Source organism: Daldinia loculata (genome assembly GCF_022478755.1).
Source record: "Daldinia loculata strain CBS 113971 unplaced genomic scaffold F4817scaffold_52, whole genome shotgun sequence".
In the NCBI taxonomy this organism is placed as follows: Eukaryota; Fungi; Ascomycota; class Sordariomycetes; order Xylariales; family Hypoxylaceae; genus Daldinia; species Daldinia loculata.
In genome coordinates, this window is record NW_026054906.1 from 104,635 (window position 1) to 124,325 (window position 19,691).

Here is a 19,691-nt window from a genome sequence, read left to right on the forward strand (position 1 = left end):
AAACATCCCGGTAGTCACCAGATCAAATATGTGGACGACTTATCTCAAACATTGACTATGCCAGGATGTCAGCGACACACGAAACTAACAACTTACGGCGTCTATCTAGATTTAGTCTCTTTCCGCGAAACGCGATAATATACAATGAATAAGCCTCGGAATTCTAGCTAACTAAACTACTCCCTCTACCCAAAGAGCTAACGTTCATGCTAGATGTATATCAGTGGGGTGAAGGGTGAAAATACCCCTCAGAAGGCTATCTTTCCTTAGGGTTAGAGTGTTTTCTTAACTAATTTGGCTTCTATAATCATGTCTTGTTTACATGAGATATAGAAACCCCGTGACCAACCGCTTACCATTTGTAGTACAGTTAGCTATTACGAATATCGTAAACTAACCTTGCCGTGGGGTATTGAGATTACGATGATATCTTATTGACAACTATCTAGGTAGATTGGCGTTCCTCGACACCGTCATCGTCTATCATCCCATCCTTGCCGGTTACATTCTCACCATTCTAAAACTATGGAGTGTTTATCGTAGCAGTCTGCATTTCAAGATTGTTTCCTAATCTAGCTTCAACCTTAGAGAACGAACGTCGCAGAGTGTAAACAAGAGGTACATGAGCGATACCTACAGAATTGTATATCATGCAGCTCCTGGGTACGTAGCTCTTTATGAAGTATGTACGTACCCCAAAAGAATCCATTACATACCTACCGTATGTATGCATCCAAGATTCAATCCCCTTACCCATGGAGTATCTGGCCCTGGTTACCACACCTTGTTGTATACTGCATGTAACTAGTAGTTGATCGTGGTCAGAGTCACATTCTCAAACTGTGTTCCGACAGTCTGTTACCTCCATAGTTTCAATCCGCTCAGTTTCTTAGAAACAGACTTACACGTCATGTCAGAAGTAGGTCATTACGGCTTAGCTTAGCTGTCGATCAAGTGTTGGAGGAAACCAGATGACAAGCCGTTTACATTGACAACCTTACTGACGATGATGGGATGAAAGGCAAGATGCTAGAACTCGATAAGCGACGTTTCTTGGTATAGACAAGACACGGGTCCACGGCCCGTGAAAGTTTCCCTCGTTCATTATCCCTGCGTTTCTTCGCGGGTTTCTACTTTTTAACTGCGTCCTACCTCTAATTACCTTACCGGTCCTTCAGTGCTATAGAAAATTATTGCATATACCTCCCAGCTATAGTATAAGATTTACCAATCCGGTTAGCCGACGCTAGAGTCGAGTTACAAGATACCCATATTTAGCCCCAAGACGCCTCCAACCCAAGATGGTCTTCTTGTGCTTCCCCGTGCCCTGAAGGCGCGTACTCAGGCATGTGAGGGGCACAGGCATCTTATATTCGTGGTTACAGAGCCGCATTGATACCTAAGCGCCTCAGGGCTAGCTACATTATATTCCCTTAAATGTTTGCTACAGCCGACTTCAGATTCATGTTCTCTTCCATTAACAAGAAACCTAGTACAACATAAATCCTACTAAGGAAACGGAATTATTGAGGGGGTACCTAGCTCTGCTCAACACGGACAATAAATACCTAGGTTACTTGGATTAAGTAGTCGTCAATTTTTCGAAATAAATCGATGCATACCTATCTACAAACTGTGGCGGGATTATACATATTGTACAGTAACTCGCAATGAGGCTTAATGCCAAAGCCTATATTATTTATCATGTTTCCGAGATCCCCCAGTTACTGCGTCGTCTCCTTCTCAAGAGCTATCTCATATCAGATATAACGTCGAAAAGACAATTACCTAGAGTTCGTATATTTAGTATCGCGTTATCAGCTCACATCGACCATTCAATTTCTTTAGACAATAGCCGGTAATGGCCCTGCAAGTTGTTTTATAAAGGAACCACCACATTTTTAATATACACCAATATAGTAGCAAACTAAATACCATAGAATGATGTACTTTTATCTCTAGTATGCATATAGCCGCCCAGTAATAACGAGATGTCACTCATGTATACCAGTAAGCCGTGTCCTTCGCGAGCTAGATATTAGGAGAGGTGGTACATATTGAATTTTCTTACAGGAAACTGCTGTGCTTCTGGGAATATAGATAATGGTATGACTACATGTGTACTACTGTTTCATAGACAACCTTGCTTAGCTAGATAACGAGATGAGACGGAAAGTGAGCACTTCATATATCTACCTAGGTATACAAGGAAGATACCTGATGATTATAGCTACGCTGTTCTGGGATGGCCTAATGCTATGGTAAATAAAGGGCATGAACACGGTAGAGTTATACCGTCCATTTTAAGCATGGCATTTACGCGAATTCGATAGGTTGCTAGTGCTTTGGTTATTAGCCATAGTCAGTTAATCTTGGACCCCTATACGGAGTAAGTTGGCCATGGGGTGGCTTGCCTGCTGCATCCGATAATGAATCTACAGAGGAGACAATGAATATAAGATATTGTAATACGAGTACCTAAATGAACAAGCATTAGTAGATATTACTTGAAAGTGACCGCAAGGCTGCATGCACTTCTTGTATACCTTGACCTTATATAGGTACTTGCGGGACTAGGAGGTCAAGTATCGTGAGGATGCGTGTACTCCATACTGCGGGGAGAAGTATCAATACTTGGCCGAAGTTGTTACCTTGCGTTGCATGTGCTTGGCATCGCGACTTAGCTCCATACCTAACTTTGTCGTCTGGTCTGAACTAACTTGGCAAATGTTATTCTTAATCCTATTCTTCGAATTGTAGCTGAACTTGGTTGTAAGTAAATTAGACTTGTCATTAGTAATAAAAAAAGCGATATTGCTGTTCGATGATAATATGAGCTTTACCGCCCTATACCGTAAATGTATAGATACAAGCGGGTAGATTTACAATGTATCTCAACTACATGCCAAGAATATGTATGTTAGGCAGGCATGGTTCATACTACATACATGTATGGATACCAGCCACATCATCTACATATCCACTTGAATACCTGACCTTAAAAGACTCGACCTTTTAAGGCTTAAATAGGAAGCCTATGTATTGTATGAATGGATAATACTAAGTTGTCCTCAAGGGCTAATGTAGAGCTGGAGATTCGGTGCGGATAGCTGCATGATAGTTATGTGGTAAATACTCAATTTGTTCACCAACTATTTTACATCCGATAGATGATAGAGCAAAGAGCAGATTATATAGCCTTATTGGCTGTAGCTCATTCTAATACATCCTTAGGATGTAGTCAGCAATCCTTACGTCGTGAACCTTTATCCCTGAAATTTACTTCACTGTATCGACTATGGTATAGTTATCATATGTATAATTTGGAGATATAAGTAGGTAGTTAAGTAAAAACGAAGTAAAGACAGCGATTCCAATGGCTTGGAACTTAAAACTTCGAACTGCGATGTACCCAGGGGCTAAAGGAAAATAAGAAGCCATTGCAGGTACATACACAATATGTATTGACGCCGGTAGAAAAATACATGCGATACATATGTATAATACATGCTGCAATAGTCGAGTCTTGTAGCAACTAATATCACGTGCGGGTTATTTCGAAGTACAGTGGACGGTCTTCATTCTTCATGTACTCCTTATGGCCATAAAGAAATGCTTGGAATTATTGGTAATCACTTCCAGTTAGTTTCGATTCTTGACCCATGATTAACCGAGTTAAGGGTTAGACCGGGACAAAGCTGCCAAGAGATTCTATATACCACAAAGCGCAAGGATAATGTTAGCGAATTAGAGAAGGGGAATGCGTCTTAGAGCCACCATGGCTCGAACATTAAAGGTACTTTCCACCTTCGATGGCTGCGTACCGCCAAATCTTAACCTTTTCCACACTTCTTTTTTCGTGAGGTGCCAGTCGTTCGAACCCACACCCCCAGGTCGCGCACGAAAAATAAAAATAAATAAAAAAGATTAGACACCAATCCAAAACATCAACCAGCCTAAGCCCAAGATACTTTCATCGAAAGTACTTCCCAAGGAACAAAGTCGACATCGTCCAAGTCCTGGTTAGTCGAGTTTTTTTTCCTGCATTATTCAGGTATCAGGATCTGATCTTCGCAAAGTCACTTTTTGTGTTCATTGCAGACGTAGGTACCTATTGCGCTACCTTTTTTGAGATCCTTGCATTAGAGTTATCAACTGCAGATTCGAAAATTGACATCGCAATTAGGAATTTGGAAGAAAGCTGTGGTTTTATTTTTTCGACCAACTGAAGGAGACGAGAAATTTAATTTCTTTAGGAAAAGGTATCGTGACCTCTCACCTTTTTTTCTCTCGCGTCAATCCGAGTCTTACGGCAGCACAACGCCACATGTCTATACCCAATGAATTACTATACCCTCTCAGTTGCAGTCAATATTTCTCAGTTTTGCATGCACCGTTCCAAATCTAAATGCCTTCACTTTATTTTCTTTTTCTTTTTCTTTTTCTTTTTCTCTTTTGCTTTAATAAAGTAACCCACTAGCTGCGCGCATATTGCAATGTACATTGATTTCTTTACTTGTTCCAGTGTACACTAAGGTCTTGGCTAAATTCCCCGCCGAGCTAAAAGCTTAGACCACAGGGAACTTTGTACATACCGAAGGCGTTGCTGGCTAGCTGGCATAAAGAAATTTCATAAAAAGACACACAGACCAATATCAGGGCTGTGCTATAGTCCGTGCGCGACAGGCAGAAGTGCAAATTTTGCAGGTAGCTAAGGCTACCTCACCAACGTTCCTTCTACATTACATACCTCTTACATACTCAGATACTTCCCACGGTTCCTCAACCTGCACCCCTCCCCAAATCCGCACAGTTTGTTCCCTCTACCTTTTCCTTTCTCACACCAAGGTACTCCGTACTTCTGCTGAACACGATACATTTGGTTCTCATTCCCTGTCATTGCAACAACAACATTCAAACCCCAACCTCACCTCGAATCTTTTGTTCACCGGCGTCGGTGCCTGCTGCGCGCGCGCCCACTTTCGATTGACTAAACCCTTCTTGTCACTTTATTTTCCCACGGGTTTGTCTAACACTTTATCCCCCCAGCTAAGCAGGAAGTCGCAAATCTACCTGTGCAGTACCAGGTGACAGACGCGTCCGTTGTATTTCGGATCAAGTCGCCTCGAGGTTGAGAAGACACAAACCGTTGTCCACTGTACGCGCGACTTGAGCTATTGATTGCCTGTCCTCGCCGTTTCGCAGCAGGAAGCAACAATAGAGTTTCAACGTCGCTGCAGAGTTTATGCACTACGGCTTAACCATCTCATACTTCTAATTGCCCGTAAGTTTGAGTACCTTTTACTTTTTGTATTTTTTTTTCCCCTTTCAATCATTGTATTCCGGTATTTTCTTCGCGATCCCCACTATCGACATCATCACCCGTCGCCTGCATCAACAGAAAAAATAATTGAGTTGCGCGACTATTCAAGACACGCGGTGTTTGGGTCAAACACTCCAACCAACCCTTCACGATGCTGCCGGCTGTGGCCTCGCTCTGGCATCAACCATCAGCAGCATCGTAATCAAAACACACGTTGTCAACTAAAAATGCCCTTTGCCCCTCCAACTTCCTCGCGCATGCAGACACCATAGTCTGCCTCCTATTGCAACAATCTCGCGGGTAACATTTTATCATCGTCACTTCTTACTCCCGCTACTACTCACTCTCACTCTCACCACCGTTACAACTACTTGTCATACTATGGCTTTTCTTTGTCGACGTTTCCATTCGTCCTTCTTTTTTTCGTCGGACCAGTGGTAATTTTTTGTGTCGTCCCCCCTCTGCCGCCGCTGTTACTTTCCCTTACTCTGGCGCACCTCGCCTACTTACTTCGCCTCCCTGTTTCTGCGCGGACTAATTTTTTATTTTCTCACCTGTACCTTTTCCCCCTTTCCCCTCTACTTACAATCCATTTTAAATTTTGTTCCTCCAATTTTTATTTTTTTGCTCAGTCCCGTTTTATTTATCCCCCCTCCTTTTTAAGCTTTAGCTTTGTTCCATGCACTTTTGATTTTCCTTCAGTTGTATCGGGAACAAAGAAACCTTGGTATTGTAGCTGACGCTAGTTTGCCCTTTTCAGATCATGCAGCAGTGGCAGGTCGGCCCCATGCCGACGGAGTACCCGGTCTACACCAACTCCACCCAGCACGCGAACGATGGCATGCAGTAAGTACATCCCCTTTTCTCTCTACATCCTGTCTCCCCAAGTCTCTCAAGTACTGTACTTCTTCAATTTGTTTCCCCGACTCTATATACATTGTTCCCCATCTTCCCCCTCCGCTTCCCCCCCTCGTCTACCCCAGATGGGCTCGTACACATATACCACCATTCTCGTTGTATAGATGACATGGTCATATATGTACCAAATGTATACCTGCCGTCTCAGTCATGAACCTGTCCCGCAAACCTCCAACCCAGGTCGACAAGTTCCTGCTCCACCACGAGTGGCAGGACCCCTGGTGATAGCCTCATTCTTTTCTTCGATACAAACCTAGCAATACCCACCGTCCTGCAGCTCCAACTACTTCATAACACCCCTGCTCTCTTCATCAGCTGAAAGGCACCTACCTCTTCCGCCTTACTTTATCAACTGTCGTCGATTCGGAATGTTCAATGCTGTGCAGCCATGATTGCATCGTGTCTTGCTGTTGTCGCTCTCAGCAATACCAAGTCATATGGGTATGCTAATATTCCTCTGTGATACAGCCCTAACCATCCTTACCAAGCCGACATGTCACGTCGGACTGAGTTTACTGGTTATACGCCGCAGCCTCCGAACCCTGGTGCCCAACTGCACCCATCGCATGGTCAGCAGCACCATCAGCAACTACCTCAGCACCAGCAGCACCAGAACCAGACGCATCAGCAGTCTCACGGTCCCCATGGGCAGCACCCCCATCACCAACCCCACCAGCCTCCACACCCAACACAGCAGCATCATGCTACGCCTGTTCCACCTCCGATGACCATCCCGCAACCCGCAGTTGCGCCGTCTCAACAGTCGACTCCGACCCCAGCCTCCGCTCCGGCTCCGCGTGGCCGTAAGCGCGCCGCACCTGGGCATCAGCAGCAGGCTCATCAACAGCCGCACGCGCCATCCGCTAACCCGGCGACTCCAGCTCCGACGGCTACAACTGGTGCCGCCGCCTCGAGCACTCCTGCTCCTGCACCGGCCCCCACCCCAGTCTCCGCGGCACCCCAACCGCCGATGCAGGTCACTCCCGTCGCCCCGCCGGCGGTTCCCACCAAGGAAGAGGCTAGTACTCCGGTTGTGCCACCCCCGGCCAAGAAGAGCCGAACAAATACCCCCTGGACTCCCGCCGAGGAATTGCGACTCAAGCAGATGAGGGATGCGGGCAACAGCTGGGCAGAAATTGCCAAGGTCAGTTCACTTGAGGCGAATTTTCTTGGAATTCTAACTAACTTGAGCGACAATAGACCTTCCCGACACGAACTGAGGGCAGCGTCAAGAAGCATTGGTACAAGGTATGTATTTGTTTGGTATGCCTTGCGCCCTGTTCCCTGTTGCCAATAACCGTCTAGGATATGCACTACGCCGAGTTTGCCGAAGACGAGAGCCAAGCGCTCCTCAGCGCCATTAAAGATTACGAGAACAACAAGTGGAAAACTATCGGTCAGAAAGTTGGAAAGCCAGCTAAGGTCAGTTTGCTCCCTCTGCTCAATTCACTTGCAATGTTTCGTTCCATTGCTAATCAATATCAATACAGGCTTGTGAGCAATATGCCAAGGAGCATTTTCCAGAACTGTTCTCTACGCAAAAGGCACGTTAAGAAAGCCCAGGCCCTAGGCCCTACATTTCGTTCTGAGTGTCCCATTTCTGGCGTTGGCGCACAAACCCTATATGCTTCGATCTGCTCATTCTTATCAGGTTTTGTAAGAGAACAGGCTCTATGAAGTCATCTTCGGCAGCATCCCACTAGTACGTGGAGACCGGACTTTCACAACTTCGTTACCTCTGGTTGTACCACGACATGGGATGAAGGGAGATTAACGACACGGCGGCGTATCGTCAACTCCCGTTTTCATCTGTAGTTCTGTTTCGGTATACTTATTCGGCAAGGATACGGTTTTCTTTTTCTTTTCACAGCACGATTCCCCCACGGGAGAATGGATGGATTGTTAAATTACGGAATTCGGGAAGAATCAGAGTTGTATTCTGTGATCTCGAATGATTACGTCTCGAGGCATTGTGGTAGGCAGGTTGAGGGATTATTACTACAGAAAAAAGAAGTCTTCTAAAAACCATGGTGATGTTGATGCGTGACTATGGATCAATCAGACGTGCTCTTAGGGGGGTTTAATGCAGAGTTGTTAGGATGCGAAGTCACTTGAGTTACTATGCGATCAGCAGTCAATAGATGAGTCTTTTTAATATCCGCCATTTGCAGGCTGTGGCACTAGGGAATCTGTAGCGGTACCCTCTCCCACAACGGTACTGGGTGTAGAGGTAGCTACTTGAATACTACAGTTATCCATTATGTCCATAAGTATCATGTGCTAAGCTTGCTTATGTGTCCATTGTCTAGAGTTTTCCGCTCGGAGGAATCTTAATAGTGTACGCTACACCCTAATATTAGGCTTGTTCTTGTGTATCGATTTTCCGTTTCTTTTTCTTTTGACTTATTTTATCTAAACACGTATTCGTATACCTATTACTTTGCTTGGAGATTAGATACCAGGTATATAGAATGTATCCGAATTTTACTACATACTTTTCCTATTAAGAATGATAAGATTAAATACAGAGCCATGATATTACTAGTATGTATAAGGGTTACAACGTAACGACAAGAACAGCATAATCATATGATAGAAAATGGAGGCTATTCCCGACTTACGCCAATACACTTTGGTGCCGTTTTGTGTATGCCGCGCCCTAGGTAGGTGAGTTCACCAATATTCCATAAGGATTCCGACAGAATCCCGACACCTTGGATTGTGCCATAACGTTGAGAGAAAACTTTAGCGGCCGCGCAACAACGTTTCCCTACCGTTGGAAAGCTAATCTTGTCAGCCTCTCGGAAGCGATAGGCACAATCGGCTCTAAACAAGTTTGAGGCGTGCCCTCGCCAACCATATAAGATGGCGCTTCCTATCTAGCCCGGCTAGCCGGAAAGGCTGTCTTGTCACTCCCATTGTCTCGGGAACATATAAGGAGCAAGGTAGGTAGATTCTCGGGCGAAGGCAGGACGGGAAGAAAGATTAGACCTAGTCCTATATCTACTACTACTCCCCCCTAGTGTTTCCCCCGTTCTCTCACTATCGTATCATCTATAGATGAGATAGAGGTGAGCGGGGGGAAACAAGAGGAGTTAGGTACCTAGCCGGCCGTGTGTATGTGTGTCGCGGAGGAAAAGGGGGGAAACACGCACGAGCAGACGGACGGACGCTTACATTCAAACGTGACTGATTTGCATGTGCGTTCCCGTCGAGACTAAACTAGGAGACGGGAAAGGCAAATTAGGGGCACAACGATCTTTCTCTAAACCAGATTTTCTTCCTCTGCGCTTGCTGCGATGTAGGAGAATAGCAATTGCTTTCATTATATACCTACCTACCTACCTACTTATCTACATATCGGTAGGAAGAAATGGCAACTTCGACGACAGCGTCGTCGTTTAAGAAGACGACGCTGTCACATGCGCAGAAGTCGGTGCTTGCCATGTCCCGCGCCCAGTACCTTGAGGACATCCGCGGCACGCGGCCCGCTGACAAGCTATACGTGGGCGTATGCATCTTCCGCATGGACGCGCATAGCTCACGGCCCTCGGTCTTGTTACTTCGACGGTCGGATACCCCTGAGGCGGCTTCGTACGCTAATTCCCCTACTACCCCTAATTCTCCTACTACCACTACTGCTTCTACTACTACTGCTGCTTTTAGTGCCTCCCCCTATTCTCGCTGGGGCCGTGGTGACTGGCATAATAAGCAGCACCAGCAACAAGATAGCAACGGCGCGGAAAGGGAAAGGGAAAGGGAGAGAGAAGGCGAAATGGAAAGAGAATATCAGACTAGATGCAACGCTGGCATGTGGGAGCTCCCCGGGGGCAAGGTGCGCGACGGCGATTTCTGCATCTCGGCGGCCGTGGCGCGGCGCGTGGTGGAGCAGACGGGGTTGCGTGTTGTGAGAGTGCTTGGGGCTCTGCAAGATGTGAGACGGGTTGCCGAGGTGCGGATCCTGGACTGGGATGACGACGGCGTGGGTATATTTACCGCGGGCGGGAGTAGTGGGAATTTATCCGTGCTAGATGGGGCGACGTTGACGTCGGCTACGGGGTCACCTGGCGGTGGTAGTCTCGGAGGGAGTAGTGGGGATAGAAGTGGGAGTGGGAGTGGGAGTGGGAGTAGTAGTAGTTGGAGCGGTGGTGCGGGTGGGATAGGGGGAAGAGGAACAGGCGGGTTCAGGGGCAGTAGTGGCTCGTCGCAGTCACGAAGGTCGCCGATACATAATCCGCAACTAGTCCTGCGTATGGAGTATCTACAGCTTAATTACGCGGTGCTGGTGCAGAATCACGAGGACTTGGCTGTGAAGTCGCCGGAGCATGACGAGTTGGTGTGGGCGAGCTTTAGTCGTGCTGAGGCGTTGCCTATGCCGGAGGAACTGAGGACTGTTGTGCATCAGGGGTTGGCGTTTGCGGGGGAGTATTTGTTTTGAAAGGGCATTTGGGGGTACCTATGGATGGTCTGGTTTATTTTGATATCTTGTCTTTATGTTACTTTGCTGCCACTTACACAGGTAGTTACGATATTAAGGGGTCTGAATGTATGCGGGACTAGGGTTGAGATATTGTATATACGAAGTAGGCAGCTTATATTATCTATCTAAAAGCCCCCCAGACAAGTGATCTAAGGGGCTTCCTTTACGTCCTCGTGGGATAGATGATGATATATTAATGGTGCTATGCTTGCTAGAATACTTAGACGTCAGCAGGCTATCTATCCCTTGATACAAAATGTCCTTGGCCTAATTTAGGATCGTATATCGTCTCCTCGGACATATTACATCGTTTCCATGCCGTCGGAAGGCGTGTCTGCTTAACCTTCAACCTACAAGCAAGGCCGGATCCTCCCGTAAAGAAAGTCCGGGGTGCATGAGATTCTGTCTTGTATGTATGCGGCCGTACAGCAATATCGACGCCACCTATCCGATTCTATGTATTCCTGACAGCTTGCCGGGGTTTTCTCTCTTGGCTTTTAATGACTAAGACAGGGAGGCGATGAGTACTGAGCAGTCATGTATGTATGTAATTCCATAAGGAGAGTTAAATGCATATTTTTTTTTCCAATTCGTTCTGAAGGCTGATATGTGTGGTTCTCCTTAAAGGAATCATGCGGTGACACGATACATAATTAAAATGATTGGTCTTCTTATTCTTCTTACCGCAGGTTAAGCCAAGTACCTACTCTCTCTAAGATTTTCCGCGTCTTCCGCTTCGCCCGGCCGTGCTTGAATCGGTGCAGTACATATCGTTCAATATCATTCAAATGCCGGAGCTTACCCTCCTCGCTACCAATTATTCGGCCGACTGTTTTTTTACGGCATAATATTAGTCTGTCATGCATGCTTTTGAGAACAGACATATGCAGATTAGCGGACAGGAGCTGAATATCGTTGACAAGGACCTTGTATTTTAGCTTAGACATGGGCGGCTTGGCATGCTTGTTAGCTGAGTTTCTTAGAATGTCTTGAAAGGAATGTCTTGAAATTTGTAGAAATGTTAAAAACGTGGGTGGTGTAACACTTATACAGTAATCGTCGATCTACAGATTCCTCGATAGCGGCATTGCTAAATACGGGAGGTATGTTTTGGTCATCAGTCAAGTTTGTTAGTTCGATTTGTGAGAAATACGAGATTTTGCAACTGAATGAACACAGTATTAAAACTACAGAAGATATAATATGTACTGTACCATTTTAACACGATCCAGTGAGATGGCGTATAATTAAAGCCCCACCCTTCCGACGGCTGTCAATCGAATTTAAATCTTGGTACCTTTTCTAGCCTGGCTAGCCTTCCTGTCAGTTTTGGTACAAACATTGGTGGAACTCAATTCGCTTTGACCCGCAACGGAATATTTCCACTATTCCCAACCAAGCATCTTACAGTAACATCTCTCTTAATCCTACCTATGTATCAGCGCTGTCACGCTATCCCAACCTATCTTACTATGTATGAAGATCCTAGGCGAATGCGATATCCTAGGCGTTATGCTAGGCTCTCGAACATTCGGGCTTCACGCCATTTCTCTCCCACACGCTCTTTTCTCTCTTCCCTTTCCCCATACTAACCACTCGTATCGGCCCCATAAGGTAGATAGTTTCTCGGTTTGCCAATTTTTTTGGTAATTCCTTTCGCTTTGCCGTTTGTATGCATTTCTGGCAGGTGGTGGCTGCGAGTCTTTTGTGCTCATCGTATTATTCAAATCTTCGCTGGCCTTGCTCTTTGTCTATATTTATAATAATTCAGTCGTTATTCAGATCCTCCAAAAAAAGGGTTCGCCTCTCTCGCTTTCGAATTACTCTCGCTTGAAACACCCGATAAAGCACGGCTATTTTAGTTATGAATACTGAAAAATAGTCTATGCATACATAAGGAGATAGCAGTTCGTCGTTGCTTGTATATATAAGTCGACAAACTTGTTGAGACTCCTATTGTCCCTTCGCCCCTTTATCGGGAATCATACGCACGCCTTCCTCATCCTAGTGTTTGCTTGCCCAAGTATACACGTGTGGAGGAAGTGTCGGCTGCTGTATACTGAGTCAAATATCCACCAATTTATAATATATATACTATTCCCGGCTTCATTCGCTTGATACGCCCACGAGCATCCCGTGCTGTATATACGTACAGAGACGCACGCGACTCAACTGCTCTCGACTACGGTACATATATTACCGATATAATAATACCTTAATATTCGTCACATCAACATGTATAAGATGCTTCGATCGATACCAGCCCTGGCTGTGGCCTTGCTGGGCGCGTCCACTGTGCTCGCTCAAGAGTCCGCGCCTTACTGCTCCCTCACTAAGAAGTGCCCAGAGGCAACTCCCTGCTGCTCTCGTAAGATACAACTCCTACCTGTTTGCGTTAATGCGCAGTTCTCTAACTGGGCCAAACTATAGAATACGGTCAATGCGGTGTTGGCGCGTACTGCCTCGGCGGATGCGACCCGCGCATGTCCTTTTCTCTCGATTCCTGTGTCCCCGAGCCTGTGTGTCAGTCTAGGACGATGAAGATGGACAGCACCGACCGCATCGCTGATGCCTCAAAATACCTTGGTGATCCTTCCAAAGCTGATTGGGTCGCTCAGGGCAACCCTCTTTCCCACAATGGCAATGTGCTCTTGACTATGCCGCCTCACTCCGCTGGAACTGTCCTCGCCTCAACTGTCTATATGTGGTACGGGAATGTCAAGGCTAACATAAAGACGTCGAAGGATGCTGGTGTTGTTACAGCTTTCATACTGCTCAGTGATGTGAAAGATGAGATCGATTTTGAGTGGGTTGGTACCGAACTGGATATTGTTCAGACGAATTACTACTTCCAGGGCATACCCAATTGTAAGACTCTAGTGTATTCAATAGATTATACGAGCAGCAATTCGCTAACTGATTCTATAGATACTCATTCAGGCAACATCACCGACTCGTCCATCAAAAACACTAATACCGAATGGCACACCTACGAGATCAGGTGGACTCCGGAGAAGATCGAATGGCTTGTAGATGATAAGGTTGGTCGGACGTGGGAGAAGTCGAAGACCTGGAACTCCACTAGCAACCAATGGGAATTCCCCCAGACGCCAGCCCGAGTTCAACTTTCTATCTGGCCTGGTGGTGACGAGAAGAACGCCAAGGGCACTGTTGACTGGGCCGGTGGATATATCAACTGGGACAGTGACGCTATCAAGAAGGACAAGTACTACTACGCTACCGTCGGCGAGGTTACCATCGACTGCTACCAGACGGATAAGGCACCTGGCACGAACTCGGGCAAGAGCTACGTCTACAACGATGCGAAGGGTACTAATGATACCGTTGTAGACGGCGACTCCAACACCGTCTTGAAATCGCTACTGGGTACCGGCCTTGATATGGACAAGGACTATCCCAAGGACTCGAGCACGTCATCGGGCACGCAAGATGTTATTCCCGGCCTGAGCGGCGGCGGGCCTGGTACTAATGGACAGGCAGCCGGTGGGAGCAACGGTAACTCGGGTAGCGGCTCGGGCAGCGGCGCTACTACCGCTGGTAGCAGCCCTAACGCCGTCTGCACGGACAGTTTCCAACAGGTCTGTGGTTCCAGTGGCGACGGCAACTCTAACCAAGGTATGCGGCCAGAGCGTACTTTCGGCGCGAGCGCGTTCGCCGCTCTAATTGCCGTTGGTGCTATGCTTTGGCTTTAAATTGCGAATTGAGTTCCTGTGTTATACTTATATGTATATATATATATATATATACCAACCTTACAAAAATGAGTCTATGGGGGTTTCCTTAGGTTCTGGGTCCGCACGATCTCTCGGGCGGCTCTTGTGTATGGACTACGATACCAATCTGCGGAGGTAATGGCACGATGCCGTCCGCTCCTTTTATGGATACGGCTTTGCATATCGATGTGGGTATGCTGCCGAACGAACTACCGAAACGTTGTGCCCTTAGGTACATAGGGTTTAATTAGAGCCGCTAGTATAAATAACTTGTATATAATAAAAAGCAAATTAGGAATACAGATGTTCGATTGGGCTTGGAAATTGATTCTTCGTGAAGTATATGTTAAGGTGTGAATGTGAGGAGAGAATATACTTTTCATACGTTCAACCTGTCGCAAATTCGACGATAGCATAAAAATAGAGAGAAGCTCAATTGTTGACTTTAGGATTTGACGTATGGACTCTTCTATGAATTGTCCTCGGTAGTATCTATAAACCAGCATCTTTATTCATAATCGGTCTATGGTGTTAGGAATGGTATAGAATAGCTCTTTATAGACTATCTTCACTCGTTGGGACTTGAGTAATAATTACAGCCTTCATCTCGGCCTTGCGCATATTTAAAGTCTAGCGTCCGTACAAGATGACCAACGAGCAAAACATATACTTTTTAATGATAGAACAAGAATAATAAAAAGGAGGGCACAAATAGGTCTAGCTGCATAATTGCGACGGTTACACATGTGAGCAACCAACGGATGAATCAGCCATGAAGAAATCCGTCAGCGTAGGTATTCGCCATGGCCTCTGTACGAATATCCCAGAAGCCGGATGGAACCCGTCATAATCGGATGGTTTGAAGGCCGTCTCTCGCGGGTGGGTCTCGGAGCTCCGAGTTACTTAGAATGGAAACCGGGGGGCTTTGCGACTTGAGTTGTGTGGACCATAGGCTAACCCTAAGCTCAATTTAGTAACCGTCATGAGCAACCGAGCGAATGGTAGTTGTACGGGATGTCTAACCCTCCGCAGGTCTGCGGCTGAGCCACCGACGATACTTCACTTTGGGGGCCCCGGATTCTGCGCGAGGTACGAAGTAGGTCTTTGCGACGGTCGTCTTTCGGATCTATGGGACGAGTTGGATTCATCCGCTTGTTATTGGGAATGTGTAACGGTGTAATGGTTTGTGTATTGATGTATAAAGTAATAATATAAAAGACTGTCCTTCCTTTGAAATGGTAGCTGGAGTTTTATACATACATCTTCAGACATCAGAGTCCATTGCAACTTGCACATTATATCGAAAACAGCATAGCATATATTGACACGATACCGACTCATCGTTAATGCACATCTATATACTCAGGACTTACAAGCAGTGATTACAATATATATAACTTACCCTTCAAGTTACCTACGAATCTACGACAGATACTCACACATACACCAAAGCAAATCAACATGGCCTCATCAAGCAACACCAAACTCACCGCCTTCATGGGCGCTTCCGGGGGCATCGGCCTAGGCGCACTAACCCGAGCACTAGCCGCGGGCCACACCTGCATCGCGCTCTGCCGGACTCCATCCAAGCTCACAGACCGACTCCCCGCAGACCAATTCCCAAACCTAAAGGTCGTGCAAGGCAACGCGCACGACGCCGCCGCCGTAGCCCAATGTCTAGTCGTCGGAACCCAGCCCGTCGACGCCATCGTCTCGACCATCGGGGGCGTCTTACAATTCTCGCGCATGACGCTGGACGACCCACACGTCTGCGAGAAGGGCATGACAGCGCTACTAGCCGCCATCTCCCTCGTGCGGGAAAACCACCACCGCACCCCACTTACCACAGAACACTGGCGTCCGCGCGTCACCGTGGTAAGCACATGCGGGATCTCGCGGTCGGCGCGCGACGTGCCCATCCTGTTCGTGCCTATGTACAAGATCATGCTGCGGGTGCCGCACGAGGACAAGATCGCTATGGAGAAGCTACTCGTGGACGGGGCGGGCGACCGTGGCTACACGTATTCGATTGTGCGGCCTAGTTTCTTGGTCGACGAGGCGGCGCCGCGGAGGGAGATTCGTGTGGGGCTGGGGGATGCGCCGGCGGTGGGGTATGTGATTTCTAGGGATGATGCGGGGAGGTGGATTTATGAGAATTTGTTGGAGGGGAAGGGGGACGGGGGGATGTATGAGGATATGGTTGCTACGATTACTTGGTGAGGTGAGGTGGAGGTGGTGGATTATACGGTGTATGTAATGTGATTCTGGGATTGCTGTGAATTCAGATGGCGTTGGTTAGACGATGGTGTTTTGTTTGAAGGATGGGATGTAAAACGGTGTGTGATTTGCTGGCGTCATTTAGAGGTTATTTCTATGGTCAGAATAGACAAATAGACAAATAGACAAATAGACAAATAGACAAATGGAACGTTTCAAGAGCTGCCAGTTCCGTCTAGTCGGGATCCTGTGTATAACTAAGTTTGTTGGTGCATTTACATATGCAGATATGACAGGTACATGTAACTTTCCCGTCTGGAGAGGAGGTGGCGCAAGTCAGACGATTGGCTCTTAAAAGCTCCCCAATTCACTATACATGCGCCTATCAATCCTAAACAAGCCGAATCCACACCGAGGTCGCGATGATCTTTTCCCGTCTGTAATACATAGGGGAATCGTGGTCTATGACGATGTTCCTATTTAAGCATTGTCCACTTGAGGATTTATTGAACTTACAAGTTACAACCAACCAAAGCGGCGCAAACATAGGTAGGTTAGGTAGGTACCTAGTTAATGTTGCACTTCTTAGTCAGATGCATGTGGTCTCTTCCATTTATATCGTCTCTATATTCACCAATGAAAGTTATGCTGGGCACGGTGTATTTAAGTCTGTTCGAAATAGGGAGGTGTCATCTCGAGCTAAGAAAAAGGTAGCGCTAAATGCTCTGCTAAATAGGTACCTAATGTGAATAATAAAATTTGAACTAAACACTTCCTTTTGCCTGGTCATTCTCTATTTATGATCGTGTCTTCGTTCTTTTCCATTTTTCCTGGTTATTTCTTCTCACTCGTATCCTGGAATTGATGCAACTTACAGCTTCACGTGGAGGTTGAAGGTGAGTAAGAATAAGCAAAACCCACATTCCCTTGTTTAAATCGCTTAGGTCTAATAATCAATAGATAGATATATTCATTTGTTATTTCGAAAATCATTTGTTCCTTGTCCAAAGAAATTAGGTCACATCGGGAACAACTACCTTGTCATTCATTATCATTATCAGTATTATTCTTTGCAGTCCGACTTTCAGTGTTAGTCACTGAAGAATTATCGCCAAATTCCTTGTTGACTTCTGCTCATAAGTTAGCCTCCAGCCATTTGTTTTGCTATAAAGGCCACGACAAATTTACAATTTTTTCTCCCTTCCTTCCCTATTTTTAGCTACATTAGGTACTTGTTAAGCAAGCGCTATCTAAGCACATTTTGTATCATAATCTAACTTTCTATCTTATCATTTTTCTACCCCTCCACAATTCTAAACCTAAACATGAAGGGAACTATTGCAGCACTTCTCCTTGGCACGGCCTCAGCGATGCCGTCACTTATACCTCGCGAAGATGCTCCGGCAGCCGAATCTCGCAAGCTCGTCATCGGCGCTCCTTTTCAGATCCTAACTGCCGATTTTGATGGGTCAAAGTTCTCCATAACTGGAAATCATACCGCTTCTGGGACAGCACCCAGCTGGCTACTCTTCAAGGAACCAAATCTTCTGTATGCTGTCAACGAGAATGCCAACGACACTAGTCTCTTCACGCTCGACTCGGGCAAGCCGACTCTTGCTTCCGCCGCGAATGGTACATCCGGTGTCGTCTTCCTCGAGTTCAACGGCGATAAGACCCGCATGGTTGGCGCCGGTTACGGTAGTGGTACTATTGACGTCTGGGATGTCTCGGCCGCCGATGGTAGCATGAAGCACCTGAAGAGCGTTATTGTTCCGGGAGAGCCTAACCCTGCTCAAGGAGCTCACCACCCGCATCAAGCTCTCCTCGACCCAACTGGTCGATTCTTTGTCATTCCTGACCTGGGTGGCGACACGGTGCTAGTGCTCGACAGCAAGGATGACCGGTATGAATTTACCGGCAACGCAACCCTGCCTACCGGCACTGGACCCCGCCACGGCGGCTTCATCTCGGACGGAGACGACCACTACTACACGCTAGCTTCCGAGTTAACTAGCGAGCTGTTCCTATTCAAGCTCACCTACACCGAAGACTCGATCAGCTTCAAGCAACTCCAGAAGCAGAGCACCTATGGCGCCGTCCCAGCGGCCAACTCCAGCTCCGCAGCTGCGGGTGAGCTTGTCGTCGCCGCAAACCAGAGGGATGTGTATGTGTCGAACCGAATCAGCGGCAACGAGACAGACAGCATTGCACACTTTGTATTCAAGAAGGGCGCTAGCAAGTGCAGCGCCGCTCACCTCGACTTCGCCGACACTATTTCGTCCGGCGGCCTGCGCCCGCGCATGTTCAGCCTGAGCAAAGATTCCGACCAGACCCTAGCCTTCGTCACGAACCAAGGCGGCGACAATGGTCTCCTCGCTTTCAAGCGCAACAAGGACTCGGGTTCCCTCGACCCAACGCCCGTCGCTACCATGCCCTACAAGTCGCTTGTAGCCCCCGAGCTCGCGGCTACCGATCTAATGGGCCCGCAGTTCGTGCAGGAGATCTAAATATTAAATCATGAGGGAAATCATGGAAAATGCATTGAAAGCGGACGAATTTGCATCGATGGCGGCGTTTGGGTTTTCGTGATAGTTGACTAGGCTGGCTTTTTTCGCCTAGGTCGCTTTCTATTCGTTGATTTGGCCCTCAGGGGCATTGAGATGTACATAGCAATATCAATTTTATTTTTACTATCGTGCCTAGTTGTTAGATGGTCTTGATGCTGCTTAGCTTTCCTGTGAATTGTTCGGTGATCGTAGTTAGCTGTTTTTCCCGATGATATATATCTATTTTTGATGTTTTGATAGCTTACCCTGTTTATGAACGCCTATTAACCTAGTGGAAACAGGTGGGTAAGTATCCGTTATAAACACGTTTTGCGGTGGAGTTAATCTTGGTGGATTACTAGTAGCCAAGTCTGATAGCAGCCATGCCGAATATAGATGGGAATTAGCTTGCATATGTGCCTAAGCCTAGATATATTTCCCCTTAGGGAAATCGAAGTGGTCTAGCCTTTAGA

The 19,691-nt window shown here is 46.7% G+C and overlaps 5 protein-coding genes across 5 annotated transcripts; all 5 read left to right on the top strand.

Moving 5' to 3' along the window:
- Nucleotides 1-6,086: 6,086 nt before the first annotated feature.
- Nucleotides 6,087-7,794, top strand: F4817DRAFT_318929 (uncharacterized protein; the record flags this gene model as incomplete). Its single annotated transcript, XM_049300993.1, has 5 exons — nucleotides 6,087-6,169; nucleotides 6,710-7,385; nucleotides 7,442-7,489; nucleotides 7,547-7,663; nucleotides 7,732-7,794. 5 exons carry the CDS (start codon nucleotides 6,087-6,089, stop codon nucleotides 7,792-7,794), a joined length of 987 nt encoding a protein of 328 aa, XP_049156045.1.
- Nucleotides 7,795-9,212: 1,418 nt separating this feature from the next.
- F4817DRAFT_222409 (uncharacterized protein) lies at nucleotides 9,213-10,706 on the top strand. The gene has a single exon (XM_049298828.1). The coding sequence runs from the start codon at nucleotides 9,615-9,617 to the stop codon at nucleotides 10,677-10,679; it is 1,065 nt and encodes a 354-aa protein (XP_049156046.1). The 5' UTR covers nucleotides 9,213-9,614; the 3' UTR covers nucleotides 10,680-10,706.
- A 1,990-nt stretch (nucleotides 10,707-12,696) lies between these two features.
- Nucleotides 12,697-14,549, top strand: F4817DRAFT_222435 (carbohydrate-binding module family 18). The gene is made up of 3 exons (XM_049298829.1): nucleotides 12,697-13,089; nucleotides 13,152-13,589; nucleotides 13,650-14,549. The coding sequence occupies exons 1-3, from the start codon at nucleotides 12,957-12,959 to the stop codon at nucleotides 14,432-14,434; spliced, it is 1,356 nt and encodes a 451-aa protein (XP_049156047.1). The 5' UTR covers nucleotides 12,697-12,956; the 3' UTR covers nucleotides 14,435-14,549.
- An 808-nt stretch (nucleotides 14,550-15,357) lies between these two features.
- Nucleotides 15,358-16,882, top strand: F4817DRAFT_347066 (NAD(P)-binding protein). The gene is made up of 2 exons (XM_049304491.1): nucleotides 15,358-15,414; nucleotides 15,467-16,882. Exon 2 carries the CDS (start codon nucleotides 15,917-15,919, stop codon nucleotides 16,673-16,675), a length of 759 nt encoding a protein of 252 aa, XP_049156048.1. The 5' UTR covers nucleotides 15,358-15,414; nucleotides 15,467-15,916; the 3' UTR covers nucleotides 16,676-16,882.
- A 544-nt stretch (nucleotides 16,883-17,426) lies between these two features.
- Nucleotides 17,427-19,271, top strand: F4817DRAFT_347067 (putative isomerase YbhE). Its single transcript, XM_049304492.1, has 2 exons — nucleotides 17,427-17,568; nucleotides 17,633-19,271. The coding sequence occupies exon 2, from the start codon at nucleotides 17,998-18,000 to the stop codon at nucleotides 19,177-19,179; it is 1,182 nt and encodes a 393-aa protein (XP_049156049.1). The 5' UTR covers nucleotides 17,427-17,568; nucleotides 17,633-17,997; the 3' UTR covers nucleotides 19,180-19,271.
- Nucleotides 19,272-19,691: the final 420 nt, after the last annotated feature.